Source organism: Pipistrellus hanaki (genome assembly GCF_964339955.1).
Source record: "Pipistrellus hanaki genome assembly, chromosome: 11".
Classification (NCBI taxonomy): Eukaryota; Metazoa; Chordata; class Mammalia; order Chiroptera; family Vespertilionidae; genus Pipistrellus; species Pipistrellus hanaki.
In genome coordinates, this window is record NC_140513.1 from 5,132,865 (window position 1) to 5,154,921 (window position 22,057).

Genomic DNA, 22,057 nt, shown 5'->3' on the forward strand with positions numbered 1-22,057 from the left:
TCAAGGGGAAAACCGGATGAGATGAAGCAGTGGCTAATGGGAGAGAGTGAACAGCCTAAACGGAAGGAGAGTCACTCGTGGAAACATTTCGTATCTGATGAAGCAGAGACAAGAGAAAGGTAAACAGAGAAACCACAAGAGGATCATGGGTCACGGCACACAGGAGTACAGGAAGGCCACCTTCCCTTCTCAGCAAAAGCTAACAGGGAAGCCAAGACTTTCCTGGCAAATCACAAAGTCCTGACATCTGCCCCCTCGTTAAAATCTGCGTCCGTAAAGACAAGCATGTCAGGAAAAGACTGGGTAATCTTGGTTTGGATTTGACATAGAAAAAAATAGAAGAACTCAAAAGGAATTTTTCCTTACAAATTGTCACTATGAGACATTCTTTCTTTCCCACAAAGGCAAACAGGTAGAATTCAATTATAACATTTCCCATAGTCATCTGCCCAGGCCTCTGTTTTTGGAAAGGAAACCTGTGTAAGGGGAAGACAATCCATGGCAGAGTTTAATGTTAATACAGTGCAGCTGGGTTAGTGCAAGACACCGGTCTGGTGCCACTCATAGCTGTGTGATCCTGGGCAAGTCAGGCTGTCTCTTTGGGCCTCAGTTTCCTCATCTATAAATCAAGAGACGACACTAAGCCTCTCAGGTGTGTGTGTATGTGTGTGTGTGTGTGTGTGTGTGTGTGTGTGTGTGTATTTAAAAAAAATAAATTCTTTTATTTGGTTGTACTTTTGGCAGAATCTATGGACTTTTGCAAGCTCACAAAGACATAGAAAAGGTAATAACTGCCGTTTAATAAGTTACTACTATGTGCCAGACCTTGCTTTAAGCACTTAAAATCTGTAGCAATAGAATCTCCGCAGTTTCCTCATGGTAGTTATGATCATCATCCCCATTTTGTTCATCTCATCACTTTTCATGATCATAAACAACTTTTCGGCCACTTAAAAAAAATTGCCTCCACTTTATAAAGGCCTGAAGCTCAGCGAGGTTACATTTTCTCAAATCACAAAGATTTTCTGTGTTGTAATTTCTAAAATTAAATACCAAATTAAAAATTTTAAATTATGAATTTTAAATTATCTGCCTTTTGTGGAAGAAGGGCAGAGACTGTCTTTAGTAAATGAGTTACATAAACAATTACATATGTACATACATTAAAAAATTATATGATAGGCATGAAATGAAAACTTATGTGAGAAATAACAGAGGAGGTCAGAAATAAGTCCATTATGAAGCCTGGCCCACCTGGCCTGAATTTACAGAAGCACCTAGCACAGATGCTGGGTCAGGGTTGGAGAAGGGAGAGAGTAAAGGTCATGGCCAAGGATGGGAAGATGCTACAGTCTTAGGCCACTGCATCAGTCTTACAGCTTGGCTTCCCAGGTTTATATGAAATGTCACTATGGTAACCGGAGCCCAGCGGCCTGCTCTCCCGCAGAGTAGAGGGTATGCCCTGGGAAGATGCTATCTTTCTGCTGTGGCTCTCTCAAGCCTGGAGACCCTGGTTACCATTGTTTGGCCCCTGTAACATTCATCTGGAAACCCCACAGGGCCCTCCTGAAGGAAGGCCCCACAGGGTCCCGGAGTCTAAACTAAGCCCCCACTTGAAAGTTGAACTCCTTCCTCAGCTTTCTCACCAAGGACACCTCGGATTGGTGGCTGCTCTGTAAAGACAGGGAGCTGACCCCGGGCAGGCTGGCCTGGAAGCTTGATTTTATATTGAATTGAAATCTGTCTTCCTGTCAAAATCTTTTTGTTTCTATATTCATCAGAAATGGATTATCTATGCTTCTTATTGTTGGTTTTGGACACCAAGTAACCAAGTACTTTCTGAATTAGAAACATTAAAAAAAAAAAAAAAAAGGGAGGCCTTTGAGAGAGAAAGAGCATGTCCCTGAGGAGTGGCTCTCAATAAGACGTCCTTGTCGATTTAAGGCGGATGTTGGAATTGTGGTCAGTATTGGCCGAAAAGGAGATTCTTTTTGCAGGTCATTCGATACCCACAGACCACTCAGCGGTGCGGGCAGGGGATGCACCTGCCACGTAGGCTCACCCTCCGGCTTGCTGGCTCAGAAAACAGTCCTCTGCTTGTCCAGGGAACCAAGGGTTCATCTCGTAAGGAAATGAAACTGCCAACCTCATTGCTGGGGACACGTTTACCTAAAGGGAGTTGGCCGGCGGTCACGCACCTTAGAAGCATACGTCACACAAAGACATTTGAAGGAGTGGCTACTCACTAACCATCCACTAGCAGGACGCCTGCGTCGGTGGAGACCAGCAAGGCCTGGCCCCAGGAGTCCGCGCACACGGCTTCGTGGGGGAAGTCACTGCAGAAACACTGGGGCTCCCAGGGCTGCGAGGGGACACAAGCATCCAATGTCAGTGCACCAGGAAGAACCAGGCCAGCCCCCGGGACTGCGCAGTCCACCGCCTGAACCAGCGACACCGGACCCTCTACCTGCGGGCTCGATGGGCTCTGCACTCAGTTCCTGTTCTTAAAAAAATATATTTCATTGATTTTTTACAGAGAGGAAGAGAGAGTAATAGAGAGTTAGAAATACTTATGAGAGAGAAACATCGGTCAGCTGCTTCTTGAACACCCCCTACTGGGGATGTGCCCGCAACCAAGGTACATGCCCTTGACCAGAATCGAACCTGGGACCTTTCAGTCCGCAGGCCGACGCTCTATCCACTGAGCCAAACTGGTTTCAGCTCTTTTCTTTTCTTTAAAAAATGTATTTTTATTGGTTTCAGAGAGGAAGGGAGGGGGACAGAGAGATAGAAACATCAATAATGAGAATCATTGATTGGCTGCCTCTTGCACACCCTCCCCTCATGTGCCCTGGGGGAGTTGAACTGTGACCTCCTGGTTCAGAGATCAACTTTCAACCACTGAGCCACGCCAGCAGGGCTTAAGGAGTCTCCTTTCAAACACACATGCAACAGGAACAGAGTGACAGCATGTGTTTCCGACACCATCACCTGTCTTGAGTTCTATGTAACTCTCAAACAGTTTAGATTTCTGTGTTGCTGATTCAGTAAAATTATTAAAACATACAGAATGTGAGAAGTCAGCAGTGTCTTAACAGGAAAATGCTATTGACCCATTCAAGGCCACACAATCTTGAAGAAAACAAGAACACATTAGTAGGAATTTGGCAAGTGCTGCCGACGAAACCCACTCATGCCCCCTCCCCCCGCCCCCGTGATATTCATACCACGTGACTCTCGTCATTAGTTTCAATTTCATTTCAGGCTCAAAGAGTGGGCCCTCCCTCCCACTGTATCCAACCGGCGTGTGGATGCCTGGCCTCAGTGGTGGGGTCTCAGTCCCACAAGAATCGTGGACATTCCATCAGAACTGTTAACATTTCTCCAAAGCACGTGGCTTGGCCTCAAAAAAGAAAGATCTAGGAGAGTCTCAGGGATGAGTTGACGTCTTACCTCTTCACTCTCAGACGTCCCACGGGCCGTGTGCATGTGAGGGTGTTTGTGTGCCCGCGCTGAACACAGGCGCACACACTCAAAGCAGAAGTGATGGCTCTGAGGTCACCTTCAAGGGTGCCATTTGCCAATTCTCCGTGTATTATGGCTCTCTTAGAAAAGTATACTCTCCCTTTAAGGACCACACGCCTCCAAATGAACATTCTGATCGCTAAGAGAAGTTCTGAAAAGTTGGGCAAAGACTGAAGACATTTTATAACCCCAAAAAGGGCTACTCGAGAGCAGGTCAGTCACCCGAATGGCATTTTTCTAAGACAATTTCTGGAAGTTCTGGGTTTGTGACTTAGAGCAAGCAAATGTGAAGGCCACGTGAGAGACAGATGGGGACATCAGAGCACTAAGTGACACTGAGGTGAAAACCAAGTCCAAGAATATGACTCTCTCAGCCAAGGACTCAATTGAGAACACCCGTGCAGACAGGATTCCTGATCCCGAAGATCCAAGGGCCTCGGACCCAGGGAGGGCGCAAGGTCTGTGGAATCCTGAGCTTGCAGGCACAATGGCGTGTAGATATGCCGTCTGTACATTGTGATGGCTGTGTGTGTGCTTATCCACTGCTTTCATGAGTTCTCAAAGGACTGGACTCCACGACATGGGGCATCATGGATGAGGTGTCGCAGACACAGAGGCTCTGGTCTGAGGGCGGATGGCCTTTGCCATTTCTCTGGACTCCCTCTGCCATGAGGGTGAGCACAGGCTGCCTGTGGCCCCAGGCCCTCCCGCCTCAGCACAGGACTGACCTCGCTCCCTAAGAGCTCAGGGAAGCACGGACGCCTGGAGGTTGGGAAAGCCCATTCCCTGGAGAGAGAACACTCTTGGGGCCGCATACGGGTCTCTGGCCTCTGCGGGGCCAGCTGGACAGGAGCCCTGAGTGTAGGGCTGCCGATGGCCTGGCCCCCTGGGGGCTCGGAGCTGCTTGAGTGATGGAAGTCGCGCTTTGCTGGTCACTGGTGACCACGTTACCACGCACAGGCTCTTCTCCTGCCCACAGACCTCCTCCTAAGAATCTGAGCAACGTCACGGAAGACGAGGACATTCAGAGATGCACCTGAACGTATCATCAACTCACCTCTTTCTTACAGATCCCTGAGGCCACCAAGCCGGACGGGGCGTCCACTCTCACAATGGATTTCAGCTTTAGTGCCTTAGGGAACAGAGAGCTCTTTTAACTTTTGTTACCAGGCAGTAAGGACAGCAGGGTCAACAATTAGGATTTGAAATTTTTAAAAACATAAAACAGGAGAAATTTCAGGTTGCAGCCCAGGTTCCCGCACTGCCCTTGCGTTGTAGATAAGAAGGCAGCCTGATATAGTGAAGCCTAATGACAATGTCCCAACCCAAAGATCCAAATGCAGCCTATCATCTCCACCAATCAATAATCAATAGTGATTTCCAAACCACGACTACCAAAAACAATTCCGGCCTCCTGAAACCTGGTGAGCCGGTGTCTCTGAGGGTGGAGCTGAGATCTTTAACCAAAACCGCGTTGGGGGCCTGACACTGCACCTGCCTGGGAAATGGGATCTTTGCCTCTCAGCTCTCTGCTTTGGGTGAGGCCTTAGCAGCTGGCAGCAGACCTCCTCCTGCTGTGACATGGCGTCAGCAAAGCGCTGCCACCTCCCGGAACTGAGAAATACTGATGTCACGTGGGAGCAAGGCCAAGGGGGATTTCTTCCAGAATCTGGAACGAGGTGAGGAACGAGGGTCACTGACTGGGCGGTGGGTGGGTGGGGGGGAAACTCTGTGAGGACACTGCCATCCTGCTCACCTCTGCCAGGGAGGGGTTCAGGGTGCTTTTCCCAGATTGGCTGCCCACTCTTCTGAAAGCTCTGGGGAGGCAGGCAAAGGGGACACACTCCCTTGACCAGAGGGGCCCTGCTGGGCCCTGTGGCCTCTCTCTTCCCTCTGCAGTGTTTTCTCTGCACAGCGCGCTGCTCTCACTCACACCTGGCCTGCACACAGTCAGGCCCGCACACAGCCGGGCCCGCACACAGCTGGGCCGCACATAGCTGGGCCTGCAGAGAGCCGGCCCGCACAGAGCCGGGCCCGCACAGAGCTACGCCTGCAGGCTTCGCACCAATCTCCCTCGGGGCTTCCGGTCCCCTCAGAGAAAGCGCAGGCTCCCAGGAGTGTGTGAACTGACATTCTTTGCGGGTCGGATGGGGTCACAGCTGCACATCCTCTGAAAGAGGTGCCGGAACAGGACCCACCTGCCCTATTCTCACAAACTCCGCCTGGCGGGCCTCCTCCTTCTTCCGCGCGGACTTGGGCGACTCTGGTAAGACGTCACTGAAAGATCGTCTGTTCAGCATGTTCTGAAAGGGAGACACACGGCAGAGTTCCACAGAGCATTTGGGGAGCCCCACGTGCGACAGGATCTGTGCTGGATGCCAGGGATGGGAGAGCCGGCAGGTGGAGAGCCAGCAGGTGAAGGCTGAGGGCAACCAGCCAGCCAGCCAACCAGCAGCTCCAGAAAAACCTTCCAAGCACCCGGGCTCTCTCCACATCCTGCTCCCTGCCACCAGCACGATGGCCCTGTCATGTGAGTAATGCCACCAAGGCAGCCACCCCCAGAAGCACCTCCAACGCTCCAGGGGCTGCTCTTCGACCTGGACACGCCTGCCCCAGCCTGCACCTCGATCCCCACGGCCCTGACTTTGTGAAACCATGTTCCTGTGCGGGGACATCACCATCCTCCTTGTCGTGGGAACAACGAGAGGACGCCAGCCCCGGGCCTCAGAGCCACAGGCTGTCCTGACTGCAGGATCCAGGCGTGTCCTCTGCGTGCCTACCCAGGACTCATGTCAGGAACTGTGTTCCTGGCTCAGACCCGCGCGTAGGAAAGGGACCAGGTTACCTTGTGCAAGTCCGGCATCAAGTCCTGGTGCAGAGACCGAATCAGCATGTCCAGAGTGCGCCGGCGTTTCTGGGCAAAGGTCGGGGTTTCCAAAGTGGCCTTTTCTCCGTTAATTACTAAAATAGAGCAAGTTACAAAGGGCGCTATGAATGCCAACATGCAATCGAGGAACGTCCTTCTCAGGGACACGTCTCAATGACACCACCCACTTTCCTAATGCATAGACCACGAGTAACGTCCCTCATGAAACTCGCTCAGAACGCCCGCTTTCTTTACGCAAATCCACGTCCCTGGCTGCAAGCTTCGAGCAGGGGGAATGTAATCCCCTGAAGACCTACACACCCAGCCTGCCCCATCCGCCTTTCCAGCCCTCCACCCACCTATTCTTCCATCTCACCCACCCACCCATCCACTCCTCCATCTACCCATCCACCCACCCCTCCATCCACCCATTCTTCCATCCCACCCACCCACCCATCCACCCATCCCTCCATCTACCCATCCACTCACCCCTCCATCTACCCATCCACCCACCCCTCTACCCACCCATCCATCCACCCCTCCATCTACCCATTCATCCACCAATTCTACCATCCCACCCATCCAACCTGGAGAAATGTATTCTGATGCAGAACAAGTTGCAAAAAACATTTCAAAACAGCACTTACATTTCACCAGCAGAAAGTCCCTGAACTCCTGGTGGTCCGTGAACACGGGCGGGGATGGCAGGGGCGGGCCGAAGAGCGGCACGCTTTCTTCCGAGAAGATTTTCAGCCTGCGGAGAGGAGGCCGCAGGTTACCTACCTCTTCCTCAGAGACCACGGCACCCAGACCTTGAATGTGCCCAGCTGCCCACGTGATGGGCAGGGACATTCACACCCCAGGAGGTGCCTTCCTGGGGCTGCCAGCGCCGGGCACTGTGCTTTCGGGCAGAGGCCAGCTCTCCCTGAGTCCCTCGTGGCCCAGCCCAGCAGCCGTGGGCAAGGTTGGGCGGCCCAGCAGTCACACAAAGGCCGCCATGGGCACCCTCTGCACACCAGGGGGCACACTTGGTATTTGAAGACACATCATCAGTGATTCTCATTACCCCATCCTGTCATCACCCGAGGCTTAAAGACACAGATGTTTGCTCAAAGCCTCCACGCTAATAAGTGACAGTGGGGATTCCACTGACCGCGCCTGTCTGCCTAAGCCACGCTCGGACAAGACAGAGAACTGCAGCAGGCCTGTGCTGGCAAATCTGTTTGACCCAAATCTGTTTGACCCAAAGTTCATGCTTTTTTTACAACATCATGATGCCCTTAACAGAGGAGGGGTACAGCCTCGGAAAGGGGGTGCTCTGGTCAGGAGCAGATACATCCCCGTGTGCCCACTGCAGAGGGCCATAACGCTCAAAGCACCCGGGCCCTCGGTCTGCACGGAGCTATGTCACATGGAACATGTTTTCCCCCAAAAGAGAGTGGCCTTGAAGAAAGTTCTCTATGGCGAGGCCACATCAACTCAATAGAGAAAAATCGAGTCTCACGTCATGAACACAAATTAGCCAGCAAGCGTGAGAATCAGAACCAGGGAGTGAGGACAGAGTCGGTACCTACCTGTAGCTGTCGTTGTGTGGATCATACCTCACTAAGGCAAAAATATCTGTGGCGATGGTTAAGGAGATTAATCAACAGCCCGATGCTCACAGTCCGGGCTTGTGCTTTGAAAATCCCTCTGGGGAGTCACCCCAGACCCGCCTTTGTGGGCGGGGCACCTGTCGCCCTTGGAGGGCTTCTTCGAAGGAGACCACCCAGGAAGACGTAGGCTCCCACTGAGTGTCCATCCTTTGGGGAAAGAGCTAACCCTCCAAATGTGTCAGGAGAGCGACATGAAGAAGCTACTGAGCCAGGAAGACGCCAGCAAAGCAAAAAGAGCAACGCTGTTGCCTGGGAGGCAAAGAGCCCAGCAGGAAACTAGTCATAGATTTCATCTGGCACATTCTGAAGAGAAAAGCAATTCCCCCTCTCCTTCTGCGTTGGTAGAACAAACAAACCAAAACAAACCCGTGTGGCTGGTGGCAGCCTCTGGGAGCCTCGACTGGGCTTGTGCTGGGCACGCTGAGCTGAAGTAGTACCAACCCTCCAGGCAGCTTCCTCCCTCCAACCCTAACCGTCCTCCACCTCCCTCCCTCATCGCCCCGGCTTTCCTTAGCTCGGGCCACAAAGCCATCAGTTCCTCAAAGTGCTTCCCCATCACGCCTCAGAGGAAGGAACCTGCACCCACCTTCCAGACACAAATGCGCCCCAAGCAAAACGTGTAACTAAACGAAATTCTAAAAAGAATGAGCACCCCTCCATCATCTACAGAGCCACCCCTCCTGTCCCGCCCTGGACCGGAGATGCTGTTCTACAGGGGCCTTCGAGGGCACGGGGCTGGGTCTTGCATCCCAGCGAGCACAGCGCCGTCCCAGCACCAGCCTTGCCAGCGGGAACAAGCCCCAGGGAAGTGCAGGTGCATGTGTTTCCTTCCGGCCCTCACGGAGGAAAGGGGCGATTTTCAACTTTTATAAGCTTCCCTGCTATACTGTTAGGTGACACGGAACAAGTCAGTGTGCAGAGCAACCTACTTCCGATGCAATCAGTCACTGGGTCCTGTCCCCCAGCATTCTTATCGGAGTCTCCCCAGATGCCCATCAGTTAGTTGCCTTTTAGTAATTATGTATGACAAACAGAGGCCCCATCTTTGGGTCTCGCTGGCATGGTCTGCGACCGCGCCTGTCTGCCTAAGCCACGCTCGGACAAGACAGAGAACTGCAGCAGGCCTGTGCTGGCAACATGACTACACAAAAATGAGAGGAAGCAAATACAAATGGGATGAATTCTATCATTTCTCAAATTTTAAGAGATGAAAATACAGCAGCTATTATGAGGGCTTAGAATGAACAAAGAAATAGTATTTTGGCCCTAGCTGGGATAGATCATCAGCCTGCGGACTGAAGGGTCCCAGGTTCGATTCCGGTCAAGTGCATGTACCTTGGTTGCAGGCACATCTCCAGTAGGGGGTGTGCAGGAGGCAGCTGATTGATGTTTCTCTCCCATCGATGTTTCTAATTCTACATCTCTCTCCCTTCTTCTCTGTAAAAAAATCAATAAAATATATATATATATATATTTAAAAGAAAAATAAATAGTATTTTGGCTTTTTATCCTCACTTGTAAGTTTTTATATCCAAAGCAAATTTCTCAGAGGATCAGAGGATTCACTAGAATTCTTCTAATTCAGTTCTTATCAATGGATGGTAGGAAGTTTCCCTCATTTCAGAGACTACCTGAGAGAAGGGAAGAGATTTCAGAAGTCAAGGATTATCTGGGAATTAATCCATCAATGACTCCAAGGGATGGAGAGAGAAGAAAGAAAGATGCTGAGGGAAAATCCCAAATGGCAGGTGTAAGAATCTATCAATACAAAACAATTATAACATGAAAGTCAATGATAACTCTTGGGGAGAGGGCCATTTCTGTCTCCTGAGGCGGAGTGATAGCCCACTAAACCAAAGCAGTCACAAGGCCCAGGATACGTGTAAAATGGGAGCGGATCATGGAGGGCTTAAAGGCAGGACAGGGCTCTTCTCCTTCCTGGAACACAATGGTGACGATGTCGTTCCCGATGTGGCGCTTCCTTTCCACCTGGATGTGAGCATAAATAACGTCACTGAGGAGTCACTCAGACTGAGCCCAGAGCTGAAAAAGCAGCTCAGTGTGACAGCTACACGATCATAGAGCCCAAGCCTCATCCGGCTTTCACTCCCTGTCTCCCAGGTTTTACTAGATGGCTCCTGGCTCTGCTGTCCCTGCTGTTGGTCTCCACCTTGTCCCTTCCGATCCAGGCCCCATGTCCTCATCCAGCCCCTGCAGAAGCCTCCTATCCAGCCTCCTTGCCCACATGCTCTCCTATTTTACTTTTCTGATTGTGTTCACCTTCATCCATCACCGCCTTAGCCTGGCATCCAAGGCCCCCAAACAAGAGGCACTGCATCCGAATTCCCTGGGGATGGGGCTCAGCGTGTGGATTTTTAGTTCTGATGCAGATACTTGGTTAAAACAAGGCCCTACCTAATCCGACCCCAGCTGACCTTTCCAAAATGATCTCCTAGACTGTGGTCAATGGTCTTTTTTCTGTAAAGGGTGAGACAGAAAATATTTTCAGTCTTATAGATCACACTAGTGGCCCGGTGTACATTAAAAGGGAATTGATTAGAGGAAATATTTAATATTGCTATTTGCCCTTTCTCTATAATAGAAGTGTCAGAGATGAGAGAAAATTAGTAAAATGTATGTGAAAATGTCAGAGTCTGGGGCGCGCTGTAGGACCCAGAATCAAGTCGCCACCCACCTGCGCATGTCTCAAAATCGTGTCTGACCCATACCTGGCTGGCCCCTCCCCCATTGGACAAGATCTAGACCTGGCCAGCCCCACACCCATCAAGCCCCACTGGGAGGTGGGGGCACAGCCTCAGGTCCCCTGTTAAGCCCCACTGGGTGGGGAACACAGCCTCAGGTCCCCCATCAAGCCCTGCTGGGCATGGGGTGCAGCCTCAGGTCCCTTGGTGCATGCCGGGCAGGGAGTGTAGCCTCAAGTCTCCTAACCCAGCACCGGGCAGGGGGCACCCCTTGAGGCCCCCTGTCAAGCCCCACCAGGCAGAGAACATGCATGAGGTCCCCAGTCAAGCTCTGCTGGTCAGGGGGCACAGCCTCAAGTCCCTGCTGATCGCTCGTTATGGGAACCCATCTTGTGGGCACAGCCATCTTGTGACAGCGTGAGGGTTAATTTGCATACCACCTCTTTATCATATAGGATTATCTTTTTTGCAAACACTCATCAGACATTACTCAGAATGTTATTTTAGGTCCCAGACAAGACACAAGGCCCACTGAGAGGAGTCACAGGGGAAAGGCAGTGTAAATGCAAAACAGCCTTTTAGGAGTCACAAACCACTCACACACATGAGGATATATGCACATTCACACACAGAGATACATATATCCACACATGAAGATACACACATGCAGACACACACAGATACACATGTTCACACAGCCACATGCTAAGATACGTATGTGTTCACATGCAGACACACAGAATCACACACACATACACACGTTCACACACACAGATACATATACTCACACATGTAGATACACACATCCACACATAAAAATATACACATGCAGAAAAATATTCACACACAGATATACATATTCACACATAGATACACACAGACACACAAGTTCTCACACACAGATACACAAGCTCTCACACAGACAGGCGCGTGCACTGCTCCCTCTGACTCTTCATTACTTTCCGGCGAAGGCGCCAGTGAGGGGGTTCTCCCTAAGGCTGTGGAAGGTTCCAGTACAGAGACTGCAAACAGCACCCTGGACTGGGGCCTGAAGCCCTGCTCCTCTGTTAGCACCAAAGTCTGGTGTTCTCTGCTGTCAGTCACATGCGCTCACACCCACCTGCTGCTTGTTCTCTTTGGAGTAGGGCAGCATGGTGGACACGTGGAACATGATCTCGTGGCCTTGGTAGAGAGTATAGACCGAGTGGATCCCCGTGGTGTCATCTGTAAAACACGAGCACGCACTGAGCGGGCGCAGCGAACGAGGACCGGAGGAAGGGTCTCCGTGTGAGACAGACGAGGGGCTGCATACAATCGGATGGCCCTAAGGTCCCTCTGGACCACCCCCAGTGGGGGAGCAGCAGTGTGAATGCCACCCCGTGGACAGACCTCCCCCTTCTCCGCTCGCTTCCTGCCTCGCCGCGGAGTCAGGATGGCATGAGAAGTCTGGGCTACAAGGGAGAGAGTGGTAACTCCTAGCCTCCCAGTGACTGCTAGTGGACGGGACAAAAGTAACACAGGATGACACACAGATACTGATCCTGTGTCCATAAGAGCTGCCCAGCGACCCCGTGTCCATCTAGGTGTGGAGCTCAAATCCCCTCGCCCTCTGCTTTTCCCTCCCCGCCTCCCGTGGGCATCAATTCAGTTGTGGTCAGGCTGGGGCGGAGGCCGCAGAGCCGGTCGAAGCGAGCTTACTTTTGGTGTCCAGACCGCCGCGGTAGCCCGTCCAGCCCTTGAGAGTGACGGTGTCGCCCAGCAGGTGTAAAAACTTTTGAAAAGCGTCACTTCCGACTTCTGTGGGAAAGGAAGGGTGAGGAGGGGCGGCAGCAAGGCCCCGCTCTCTAGCTGAAGCCGCTGCAGAGCCAGCTCTGTGGATGGCGCGCGGGAAAGGGAACGGCCCAGCAGCGGGGCCCAGGCGGAAGGAAGCCTCAGCATCAGACAAATGGCCGCCCCTGCCAGCGCGGCCACAGGGGCTCGCACTGCGAGGTAAGACATAGGACCGTTCCCACGAGTAACAGAAGGTACTGAACATGAAAAATGCTAGAGGACAGGAAATGACGCCATCTCACAATTCCCCATCCCTGACTTCCCAGACAAGAGCCCTCCTCTGCTCCCGAATTATACAGAACCAGCTTCTTCCCACCCACGTCATTTCCCACCGAGACCTGGTGCAGGTTAAGTGACCAGTAAGTATTTATCAAACGGCAACTGGGCAACATCTGCCCTACCAAGTTTACCCTTGGAATTCACCCCACAATTTCCTAAAACTAGCGGCGGTTTCTCTGCATTAGAGGCTCCAACTCCACCCGCAGGTTTGGTCTGGGTCGTCAGAGCTGCCAGGAGGGGAGGGGCGCCGTCAGCAGGGGAGACACTCACCGTTGCTGAACATCTCGTCATCGGTGAGCTGCCCGTCTTTGGCAAAAAGAACCCCGAACTTGAAGTTCACAGAGCCCTTCAATAAGACGACAAAAGGTGGTGACTTTAATCTCGTCAACAGAGCATGCCCAGTTATGCGACGCCGTTACTCGGGACACGGCCGTGACAGACTGGACCCTGAGGGATTATAATACTTCCTCTCCTTTATCTCAGAGGGGACGTGCAGGAGGCAGCCGATCAATGATGTTTCTATCTCTCCCTTTCTCTCTGAAATCAATAAAAATATATTAAAAATAAAGAGTGCCAGGCTCCACTCCCGGAATTTCCAGGTCAGTTCTGGAGTCGGGCCCAAGAACGAGTATCTCTGACAAGCTCCCCGGTGACGCTGAGGCTGTGGTCCAGGAACCCGCTTGGAGAACCTGGACCACAGAGCAAGCCAGCGGACTGCCAGGAGGCCGGGACCAGGTGCAGCTGACCTGACAGCTGGCTAGCCGATGGCAGAAGGTCTGGGTCAATGGCCAGAGCACTGAGCTATGAACGGACAGCCTGTTAGGCCCAGAGGGGACCCACTTCTATTTTACAGACAGGACAGCGGAAGCCTGGGGAAGGCGAGGCTGCCCGAGGCCGGTACCAGGTGAGTGGTGGGACCGGGCCTCCCTGCTCTTGCCAACCCCATGCCACAGTCTTCTCGGGATGGCTGTGAACTGAGTGAAGCCGAGTTATATGCAGAAATGAGACCCTCTGCTGACTGACCAGTGGTCACAGCTTTTATGGGGCTGCCTGTGACTCCCCTGCCACCAGGACCCTGCGGAGGACCCTCCCACTCGGGGTGGCTCCGGGGACTGGCTGGGAAGCTGGCAGGATTAAACGAAGGAGCGAATGAACATGGTGGCAGAGGAGGCCTGAGAAATGTGTGGATGAGGGACTGTCTCGAAGCAGTGTCAGCAGGATGTCCCGAGGGGTCAGACATGGGCTGAGAGAGAGAGAGATGCTAGGATTTTTTCCAAGTTTGGCCTGAACAATGGGATGAATGATAGGACCATATATCGAGAGGTATAGTATGCACAATGGTAATTTATTATATTTACTCAAATTGCTGATTTGTAATATTCTAGGTATTTCTCTATGTTAGTGATGTACTTAGAACACATTTTTCTAAAGTGGGGCACAGAGCCTGGAACTGCATAAATATGTATGGCGTTCTGTAACCGAGAACGCCATACATATTTATGTGTATGATAAAGTGTAGGCACCTACTTCAATTGGATGAGAATTAAAATCTTGCACCTGCACCGATCCCGAGGTTAAACGTGAACATCCCAAGCAGATTCTATAGCTTGGCTGACTGCATCTCTATAGTGGCTGCACAGAAACCCCTGAGCCACCCAAGAAACCGTGTCAGGAAGTGGCCTCACACGCGAGTCCGTGGAGAGGTCAGACCGGGAGGAGAACGTGGTTATACACACGGACGCCGAGCACAGAGGGACAGACGGCCCAGCAAAGTACTTACCTCTTGTTCTTCGAGAACCAGCAGGTCCTGTCAAACAAAGTTTCAAAAGTTATGTCTGTGCTTTGCAGTGATCCTTGTATTTTGACTTCCTATGAAAGCCGAGCTTTAATTTACTGAAGTTTATACCCTCCACCCAGAAGTGCTTTAAACATTTACATTTAGCTCCACAGTTTTAAAAAATACCCGGTCATTTCAGAAAGTCATATTATCTGGAAACAGATGGTGCACGGCCGTGGGAAGGAAGACACAGACCCAGGTCCCTGTGCACTACAGCTGGCCTCGCACACACTGCCTTTCGGAAGGTGCCAGCCCAGAAAAATGCTGCTGGAAACGGACAAATCACATCTCCAAGCAGCAGCCACTTGGCGGAAAGAGGCCTTCTTCCTAATGCAGGCGGCTTAGTTCTGTTGACTTCTTGGATCGAGGGATTTGTAAGAACTCTTTCCCCTAAACCCAAAGCTGCTGCTCACGGCTGCCTAAGGGAACGAAGTTGCAGACACCTGGTGAGAGCTGGGGAATCGGTGCTGCCAAGTGGCACACTCACGTGCACACACACACACACACACACACACAGGCGTGCGCACACATGCACATTCACACACACGTACACATACTCAGACACATGCACACGTGCACACGCACAGGCGCGCGCGCACATGCACATTCACACACACGTACACATACTCAGACACATGCACACGTGCACACACACACACACACACACACACACACTGGGCAAGCTCCTAGGACTAGTTACTTGTAAGGGGAAGAGAGCTGGACCATGAATGCAGGGATAGCATGAACATCCTTCTTACTGTGCTATAAACAGCAGAGGCTGCTGTATCTCGCTCTTTTCAATGGAGGGCGAGCAGGAAGGGGCGACTGGGCAGAGCGCGCTCAGCAGCAGCCAGGGGAAGGGGCACCGGTGTGCTCCATGGGGTTTGGGGCTTCGTGTCTGGGGATCACGTCCCTCCCCAAGAAGGAAAGGGCTGATAAGCCACACGATGACGTAGCAGAGGCATACCGATTTACAATTCTAACTGTCCTCACGTTTGCTTTGAAAGGAGCACCTGCAGCCCTTTCAAAATTACTTCCAAGCAAAACAGGGCTTACTGGTGCTTCCAGCTGGACCTCACACACCTGGTTGTGCCTCAGTCCCCTTTGGTCCCAGCACAGCGTTCTACCTGAATCGCAGCTCAACAAGCACATTTCGTACTTATTTACTTACTTTTAAAATACAGTTTTCTTGATTTCAGACAGGAAGGTAAGAGGAAGAGAGAGTGTGAAACATTAACGATGAGAGAACCCTACACGTCCCCCACTGGGGATTGAGCCCACAACCTTGGCATGTGCCCTTGACTGGAATCAAACCTGGGACCCTTCAGTCCCCAGGTCAATGCTCCATCCCCTGAGCCAAACTGGCCAGGGCCACATTTCGTATTTATTACTTAAAAGACCCCTCCAATTCCACATCACTCTACATCACTCAGTACAAGGAGAGGCGTTTAGGCCAGTAAGATCCTTCTGGACACACCCCTCCCGGTTCAGGGTGAGGAGCCTATCGCTAGCGGGTTCCGGCCTGGCCCTCGGGTCTGGCACACCAGAACCTCAGTGTGAGTTCTCCAGGACCTAACACGGATCAGAGCGGAACAATTATGAAGCAGAAAGTTCTGTTACCTTCTGTATCTCAGGATGAAAAATTTCCCTGGGGCCTTTCTCAAATTTGTCCAGATTCATGGCACTGAAACAGAACAGAGAGCGTGAGGCAGGCGCGGCAGGAATGGAACAAGCGAGCAGGTCTCGGCTCCTTCGGGAAGGCAGAGGCATCTCCTGAGGGAGGCCTGGCCCACAGGGACAGACCAGCGAGGGAGGGACCCAGGAGAAACTACGTGAACGCAGGGCAGTGAGCACACACCACACTGTTCTTTCCGTGTGTAACTGTCCCCCCATGCCACTGCAACGGTAAGAGAGGGAGAGAGGAATCCAGAGCGTTTCTTTGGGCGGCCTTGACTAATCTTCAGCATTCTTACTTTTATTTCCTGAAGGAGTGACTCACTGGCCCTTACAGAGTGAGTCATGATAAGCTGAGATGTAATGAAGATGACCTGCTATTTCTTTCTTCCTTCGGTAATTCCTCTGCCACTAATGGCCAAAGACCATCCCGAACACGGTTGCTCTTTGTTTTACTTTGGACAGCAATGCACATTCCTTCTGCCTACGCCCCTGGAGAGGAAAAACAGGCCATTGGGCCACATGGCCTCCGAGGCCCTCTGCTCGTAAATGACAGGCGAACACGAGAGCCAATGTTAGAGGGCGCACGTGCTCCAGCCTGTGCTAAATGCTTCACATGGACCGTCCCATGTAGTCTCTGTGAGGCAAGGACTAGCTTGTCCCCATTTTAAAGACCAGGAAATGGAGGCTTAGTCCCGGAAAACAAAACTGTTAAGTAGTAGAGCCAAGATTTGAACTAAGGCTTTTCTGACTCCATAGTATTTATATTTTAATTTTCTTTTACGTTTTCAAGTTCACAATTACAACAAATAAAGGTAAACTCTTTTTTTTTTTTTTTTTTTTTTTTTTTTTTTTTTTTTTTTCAGTTGGCAGAAACTGTAGAAGTTTTCCTTTTGCACATCTTTAAAAATATTTTCTTGCCAAAGCTTGCTCTGGCTGAGTGGACTACTCACATAACTAAATAAAATTATAACTGCATGAAACAGCCTTTTAAATATAAAAAAGAAAGGTGCTGGAGTCACTTATTTTTAGGGTGGAAAAAAAAAGATTCACAACAATCTTAAGCCACTATGATTCAAAGTGCTCCTTTCAAAGCAAGTTAAGATTCAGAATCAGCCAGATACTTCTGTGCGCAACAAAAATGCCAGCCTGTTCCCTGCTCTCTTCACCGGAGTTCAGGCTGAGGAGAAACATCGGAAGACCAAATCAAGCTTGAAAATGAGATATGAAACTCTTTACTTATTTTAAAAAATGCATTTTTATTTATTTCAGAGGGAGAAGGAGAGGAGAGATAGAGACCAATGACGAGAAAGAATCATTGATCAGCTGCCTCCTGCACGCCCCACATTGGGGATGCCCTGACCTGGAATCCAACTGTGACCTTCTGGTTCATAGGTCAACGCTCAACCACTGAGCAATACCAGCCGGGAGACACTTTTCACTGGATGGAGCCTGTACCCTCAGGGCCCTCTGGCAGCTGGGAGCTGTGGCTGGGACACTGCAAATACCACCCACCCAGCACCCAGGCTGCAGCTGGAGGAGGAGTGACTGGAGGCCCCTGGGAAAGGCTGCCACATCCCCAGCTGGGACGGCAGTGGTCACGGCCACGCCCCAGAGCCACGTGGCCCTGGGCTTGCATCCCAGCCCTGTGGTCCCTGAGCCGAGATCTCTGTCCAACCCCCGCACCTCTCTGTGGGGGGACCCCTCTCCCCGGCGCAGACGGGAAGTCTCCTGTGGAGCAGGTTTCCAGGGTGACTGAGAGATGCTGTACAGCACTTAGCACAGCGCCCGGCAGACAGGCCGCTGGCACGGTGACGCTGTCGCACCCCGGCTGCTGACAGAGCGCAGGCCCATCTGAGGGGGCATTCTCAGGGGACTGCCACCCGACAGGACATGGGAGGGACTGACAGGGAGGGGGAGGCGGCTGGGCGGGGAGCAGCTCCATGCTCCATCCACTCACCTTTCTGTTTGGTGAAGAATAAGAACATTCTTCCCTGAGAAGCGTTTGCTGACCTACGAGTTTCTATTTCTGAGCAGACACATGGAAGGCAAATATTTCCTGATATTCTTTACGAAACCACACTACCTGTGTGCATGCGAGGGGCAGGAAGCAGGCCGCTAAAGCGATCTTGGGGTGCTAAGAGTGACACTGGAAATCAGGACCAGGCCCGGGTCTCAGACAGCACACACCAGTGCACCAGGGAGGCTCCTGTGCCTCCACTTGCTCATCTGTACAATGGGGACAGGAACAACCTGCTGGAGGGCTGTCTGAAGACCACATGAGCTGGTGCGTGGCAGACTGAGGAGAACAGCGCATGCAGCCACAGCTCAGGAAGACAGAGCTGACAGAGTGACCCCGGAAAAACCACGCATACAGGCTCCTGGGTTGGGGTTCTACTCGGTGGTGGCACTCACCTTAAGATGGACTTCACAGAGAGCGTCTTGGTGGGGCTGTAGGGAAGGCATATTTTCTGGGTGCCCTGGAAAGTCAAAAGGCCCGGTCAGCGAGAAGCCTGGCCATGCCCATCTCTGAAAGCGCCCTCCCTGGTCACTTAAAGGAACCCCGTCTGCCTTTCTCCTTTCCCTGCAGCGGCTTGTCTATGAACAAAGACATCATATGACGTAGAGTCTTGCTCAGACTGGACAGCATCTGCCCTCCCCCGGCCCAGCACTCATGGTCTCGGCATTACGGATTCTCCCATGGACAGACTGACGGGTCCCCGGGCCTTTGGTGTTGTGAGCAGATGGGCCGCCTGAGCCAGCAGAGACGGGGGTTTGGTCTCTGAGCCGAGGGTCAGATCAGCCTCGAAGATCATGAAAAGAAGCAGGTCCCCAATGTGGTAGCCCCAAGCCCAAGACTCGAATGAGAAATCGCCGACTCTTGCGGAAGGCCTGTGTGACCTGTCCTCTGTGTCCTGCTGGGAGCCCGCTCCCTCCCGCTACATGAGCACCCACTGTGCCTAACACAGGGAAAGCGCCCCAGAGGCTGGGAGCCCGGAAGGGAATGAACGAATGAAGGATCCACATCGTTTGTGGCGAAGGAAAATGTAAATGGCCGATCCCACGAGCCCGGGGCTCCCTCTCCACGTGGGCAGTTCACGAAGAGCTGCAGGGGCTGGACCCTCTATTCCACACCCCCCGCCTCAAGCTCCCTCGGCTTCTCTACAAAAATGCCTCTCCATCAGACTGCTACCTTAAACTGCCCCCACACGAGACATTTCTGACACGTGACACGGACGTTGACATAAAGAGCAGCACAGCACACAGGTTAAGTGGGGATGAGACTCCAGGCCCAAGCCGTTACGTACTGTTTTCCTCCAGAGAATGGCACGGTACTGAGGGACCCGCTGGTTGTTCTGATCAGAAAGGGTCACGGACAACAAGAAGGGGCTCTTCTCGGCATCGTTTCCAATGTAGTTCTGGTGGACTGGGGAAGAGACAGCTCAGGACAGTGACAACACAATGGCTCCTCCAGTCCCCGGGCGGGGACACGTCAGGTGGTGCCCAGCCCTTCGCACGTGGTCGGAGGGCAGCAATCCCACACCCAGGTGGAGACAGAACCTGGTCACTCTCCGGAATCACGCACTCCCAGTCCCCCAGCCAGGGACTGGTGCTGGGAGGAGCATATGACCCTATGACCCCATTCTGGCCAATGAGACAGGAGGAGAAACGCTTCTGAAAGGCGTCCTCACTCTTGAAGATGGCCTTCCGGGTGAACTCTGGATGGTGGTGTCTCGCAGTGATGCCTGGAATCGCTGCAACCATTTGTGACCCCGAGGAACCCAGCACTGATGACATCCCAGAGCCTGTGGCTCCCTCTCACTCCCCTTCCCCCTCACCCCCCCCAAACCTGGCCTCCTCTGGGTTTCTCATTAGATCCCTTACTGCTTCAGCCACACCGTCTTCCTCCCGTCATCACTGCTCCGGGACTATTTTGCAAGCATTTGGGAGGCTGACCACTTCCCGCTGATGTCTTTCTCTATGACAGAGTATGCCTGCCAAGTAAGCGAGCCTCCCAGCACAGCACAGGGCCAAGTTGTTTAAAAAGACACCTTTTGGGTCTGGTCACTCTCTTTTTATAGTTCAAGCATCACATGTCCTACAAACAAATGTGCTAGTCTGATAAGAAATGTGTCTAACTCAGTTCTACTCCCACAGCAGCGACCGTTCTTCCGGTTCTTCCGCTGTGAGCCCCACTCCTGCCTTCCACCTTTCCTGTATGTTCGCCAGAGCCCTTCACTGTTCCTGAGCGTCACCCTTCATGACGGAGCTCCTGCCACGTGCCAGGCATCAGGCTCAGGGCTTTTCCTGTCTGTCTCATTGCAATGTCTGTGCAGACCTACTAGGTGCATACTAGCAACACCCCCACTTCACAGATAAGGAAACGGAGTCTCAGAAAAGCAGAGAGTAACAGGTGTAAGGCCCTCTGGTGAGGAACAGTAGAGCCAGGATTCAAACCCACAAAGACAGGGGCCATGGCTGCCTTTGCCAGCTCTGCATTCGCCCTGGAGCTCAGGGACCCATTTCTCTCCCTCACTGCCTGGAATTGTGTTCAAAACCCAAGGCACTTGCCTTGTTAAATCTAAAGTTGCTTTCCACCCTGCAAATGTCTCCATGTCTCGTCATTCAGATGATCTGATCCCCTTTATTCCCCAGGGACAAAAACGACTGCCCCTCAAAAAAACGTAGTGCCCCTAAACTGGTCAGTGTCACACAGATAGGGCACTTGCAAATCACACCAGCGCTGATTTTCATTTTGAATGCCCTTCCCTCCCAGCCACCAGGATGGCACACTTACCTTGTCCTAAAAAATACTTGAAGTACCATCTGGTGTGGTATTCCGGGTTCTCTAAGTGCACGGCTGTTCGCCAAGTCCCTGGCAGAGCAGTGGCATTCTGCAACAGAACAACGTTGTGCCATGAGGAGGCTTATTTAGAAAGTAAACAAGAAGCTGACAATGAACCAGGGGCCACACAACCAGAAAAGTCATGGTTAAAAGCATATGACCAGCCCTAGCCAGTTTGGCTCAGCAGATAGAGTGCCGCCGGACTATGGACTGAAGGGTCCCGGGGTGGATTCCGGAACCCTTCAGTCCATGCAAATTCCTGGCCCTGGCAGTGACATATGCAGGAGGTAACCAATCGATGTGTCTCTCCCTCCCTTTCACTCGCTCTAGAAATTGATTGGGAAAATATCCTTGGGTAAGGATTAACAACAAGAAGGATACAGACTGGGCTGTGCCCACGTTATCATTAGAAAAGTCGCCTAGTCTAAATGGCACCACAGGAGCATCCGGGGGCGTGGGGAAAAGGGACCAAAGCGACCCAGTGGGCTCTAACCTGAGAATAACTTGGGTTTAAAGTTTCTCTCCTTTCTGGTCCGAAACTTCCGCTTGGGAGCTGGTGCCCCCTAGAGGCACACCCTTCTGTTTGTCACACCGGAAGCACATTTCACCAGCATCTTGAGTTCAATTACTTTGTAGAATTTTAAAAATTTATCATAAAAATTACTCAATTAATGTGGAAAATACAGACAATCATAATAAGTAACTGGAATCCTCTGTCCAAAGATAATCGTTATTAATGATTTGGCATGATTCCTGTAATTTTTTCCTACGTGTGCAAATATGTCATTTTGCCCCAGTGGAATAATAATGAATATACAGTTTAAAACTCCTTTGGTGTCTACA

The 22,057-nt window shown here is 51.7% G+C and overlaps 1 protein-coding gene across 5 annotated transcripts in view; it reads right to left on the reverse strand.

The window, feature by feature from the left end:
• The window catches only part of GARNL3 (GTPase activating Rap/RanGAP domain like 3), an 83,318-nt gene that overhangs the window by 13,807 nt on the left and 47,454 nt on the right, over nt 1–22,057 (reverse strand). For 4 of the 5 annotated variants that reach the window (XM_084898337.1, XM_084898335.1, XM_084898339.1 and 1 more), the window contains 15 exons: nt 21,167–21,263; nt 19,677–19,795; nt 18,784–18,848; nt 16,315–16,378; nt 14,638–14,664; nt 13,128–13,203; nt 12,447–12,545; nt 11,869–11,972; nt 9,927–10,035; nt 7,966–8,011; nt 7,039–7,145; nt 6,371–6,486; nt 5,724–5,828; nt 4,583–4,657; nt 2,251–2,362 (listed from right to left, as the gene is read on the reverse strand). In XM_084898337.1, the coding sequence (XP_084754463.1) occupies nt 2,251–2,362; nt 4,583–4,657; nt 5,724–5,828; nt 6,371–6,486; nt 7,039–7,145; nt 7,966–8,011; nt 9,927–10,035; nt 11,869–11,972; nt 12,447–12,545; nt 13,128–13,203; nt 14,638–14,664; nt 16,315–16,378; nt 18,784–18,848; nt 19,677–19,795; nt 21,167–21,263 (1,321 nt within the window). The remainder of the gene's footprint in view (nt 1–2,250; nt 2,363–4,582; nt 4,658–5,723; nt 5,829–6,370; nt 6,487–7,038; nt 7,146–7,965; nt 8,012–9,926; nt 10,036–11,868; nt 11,973–12,446; nt 12,546–13,127; nt 13,204–14,637; nt 14,665–16,314; nt 16,379–18,783; nt 18,849–19,676; nt 19,796–21,166; nt 21,264–22,057) is intronic. The other variant, XM_084898336.1, reaches the window with a different exon arrangement.